This window comes from Notothenia coriiceps, unplaced genomic scaffold (genome assembly GCF_000735185.1).
Source record: "Notothenia coriiceps isolate Sejong01 unplaced genomic scaffold, NC01 NC01_scaffold00021271, whole genome shotgun sequence".
NCBI lineage: Eukaryota > Metazoa > Chordata > Actinopteri > Perciformes > Nototheniidae > Notothenia > Notothenia coriiceps.
Window position 1 is genome coordinate 1 of NW_011353972.1, and position 2,791 is coordinate 2,791.

Genomic DNA, 2,791 nt, shown 5'->3' on the forward strand with positions numbered 1-2,791 from the left:
CACAAAGGCAGGAAATGTGGGATCTGGAATGAGAGGAAAGATTACTTTCAAAATAAAAACAGGAAGTGACAAGATCAAAACACAAAACTAGAGTAAAAACATAACTAAACCTAACATATCTGTCGAGTCACAACAGGGATGTATAGTATTTCCATTTGATGTAGTAGTCCGGCCATACAAAATAAGAGCCTTGGTTTTAAACATTCATGCTGGAAGAACACAAAAAGCTTTACCTTCAAAGTTTTTTCTATCTAGAATTGTAAGATTTTAAAAAGCTACTTTTTATTTCTCGGAACTCAAATAAATAAATAAATAAATAAATCCCTTTTTCCAGATAAAAAAAAAATCTGATTAAATTAAAGAAAGAAAAAAAGGACGTTAAGCACACATCTGCGCAAATATATACATACATATGTTAGATTTGTCTGCTTGCTTTTTATGTGTATTTGCATTTAACAATTCTGTATTGGAGAGGATATCGAGTCTGTGAAATTATAAAGTAAAAAAGTGGCAACAAATTCAGAATAATCTAAACAATACATTTCAATTTAATTTTGTGGCAAATATTCTTGTAGATCATAAAACATTAGACAGGATAAATGAAAAGATAGACCTGCAGGTTGCGCAATAGATCAGTGAAGAAATGGTCCAATCTGACCCTTTTCATGGCAACATGCTAACAGTTTAGATGTTTGACACAGCTGGTTTGATTCAACAGGTTCAGGTCAGTAAACCTTTCAGAGGTAATAAAATGGGAAAACCCCGCCTACACACTACTTCCTTATTTTACCTTCATATATTGAAATCAGCATTCTTTAATCCGAAAGGCAAGATGAAGGAGTGTGATCTCTTTTCTATGATTTGATTATATTACAGAAAGAAATGGAAATAGCTGTGATACACTTCATCGTCCTGGGAGTCCTCTCAGGTGAGCTCTTACCGTTTGATACTCTTCAGCAGCTAAAAGTGTTTGGTCATCAAAGTTTAACCATTAAATATTGGTCAGTCAGTTTCTCTCAGTTGACAGAAGTTTCCCTGTTGTTCAAATCTAATGTCTATAAGAGGTTTAGAACCCAAAGCTGCTGTGAAACCTGGTTAGTAATGTATGTATGTTTGCAGTTTTAAAAAAATGTCAAAGCTCTAACAGAAATTGAAAACAGTCGTTGGGCTTATTGTACCCAGAGGAACTGGATTTTAATTTTTCAGAGAGAACAGATATTATCTTATTTGCAGTTTGGTGTTTTGAATAGTTTCTACATTAGATCCATGTCTGTCTCTCTCCAGGTTTAACTGAAGGAGCTGGTGTGTTGCCAGACGGTCCTCTGAATGCAGCTGTGGGAGGGAAAGTGATGTTCACCACAACACTGACTCCAGGAACACCATTTCAATCAGTGACCTGGAATTTTGGTGTTAAAGAATTATTTACTTGGAATGTTAACAACTTCACTGCACCAGAGTATGAAGGCAGGATCACCTTCTTCATGTCTACTGGATCTCTGGAGCTCAGGAACCTGGCTCTAACTGACAGTGGAGAATACACAGTTAACATTTTCCCACCTGTAGGACCATCACAGTCAGGGACCACAAGACTGGAAGTATACGGTGAGAGAAGTTTCACATATTGCATCTCTTTCTATGCTCAATAAAGGTTTGGCGTAGCGATTGATCAAGTAAACAATGATACAAGGCTTTTAATTCTTTGCACTATCATCCTCAAATAAAAATGTGGTGGAATGAACGTATATAAACTTTCGATGTGGAGCCATTAATAATTAATATCTCATCTTAAACATGAGACTCACTCCCAGCCACTTCAGTATTTATTTTCTACTGCAGCTTTATGAGATATTTTGTTGTGTTTCACCCACAGAGCCAGTCTCCAATGTGATGGTAACCTCCAGCAGCACAGAGCTGGTGGAGTTCAGCAGCTCCGTCAGTCTGTCCTGCTCCTCCTCTGGATCCTCTCTCTCTTTCCTCTGGCTGAACAGCAGCTCTGAGGTTACAGGAAGTGACAAAGTTCAGATCACTGATGGAGGATCCACTTTAACTATAGTTAATGTGACCCGCTACGACCAGGGACCATTTGAGTGTCGTGTATCTAATCCTGTCAGTCCGGTCACCAGTGCTCAACTAACCCTCACCATCTACTGTGAGTTACTAACCTGCATGCTCAGTTTATTTACCAAACAAGATCTAGTTGCAAAGACTTTGGATAATTGTCAGTTTCTTCTGTTGTATTTTTGTTCACGCATGGGTTTATAAAATATTAAAAGATATGTTCCACTCCTATTTGAATCCATCACATCCTCCCTGCACACTACAGCACAGTCTGAACTAAATCATTGTAAACTGGACACTTATATTTAGAAACAGTTCATTGCATGCTTGCTATGTAATAGAAGTTCATTGTATTTGTATAATAATGCAGTTTTGAATACTAACGTTTTGCTGTTGTATTTACCCTAAATTCAGATGGCCCAGAAAATAGTATTTTGACAATATCTCTGCCAAAAGAGCACCATCAGGAAGGATCAGACATCAGCCTGTCCTGCTCAGCTGACTCCAGACCTCCTGCTCAGTTTCAGTGGTTTCTGAATGGTAGTGCGTTGTCTGATACTGGACCAGAGCTCCAACTGATGAACGTTCAGATCAGTCAAAGTGGAAGCTACAGCTGTCAGGCCTTCAACGACAAGACTCTGAGATATGAAATGACTCCGCCTGCATCCATCTCTGTACTGGGTAAGTTTGCATTGAGAGGTTTAATGCATATAGACGCGATAAGAAAGGTGTA

General features: G+C 38.2%; 1 protein-coding gene across 1 annotated transcript; it reads left to right on the forward strand.

The window, feature by feature from the left end:
• Positions 1-1,373: 1,373 nt before the first annotated feature.
• On the forward strand, positions 1,374-2,757 carry LOC104953181 (carcinoembryonic antigen-related cell adhesion molecule 6-like; the record flags this gene model as incomplete). The annotated part of the gene is made up of 3 exons (XM_010780100.1): positions 1,374-1,602; positions 1,871-2,149; positions 2,473-2,757. Coding segments are annotated over 3 exons (793 nt in total), but the record flags the coding sequence as incomplete, so codon positions are not given.
• Between the last annotated feature and the right edge of the window lie 34 nt (positions 2,758-2,791).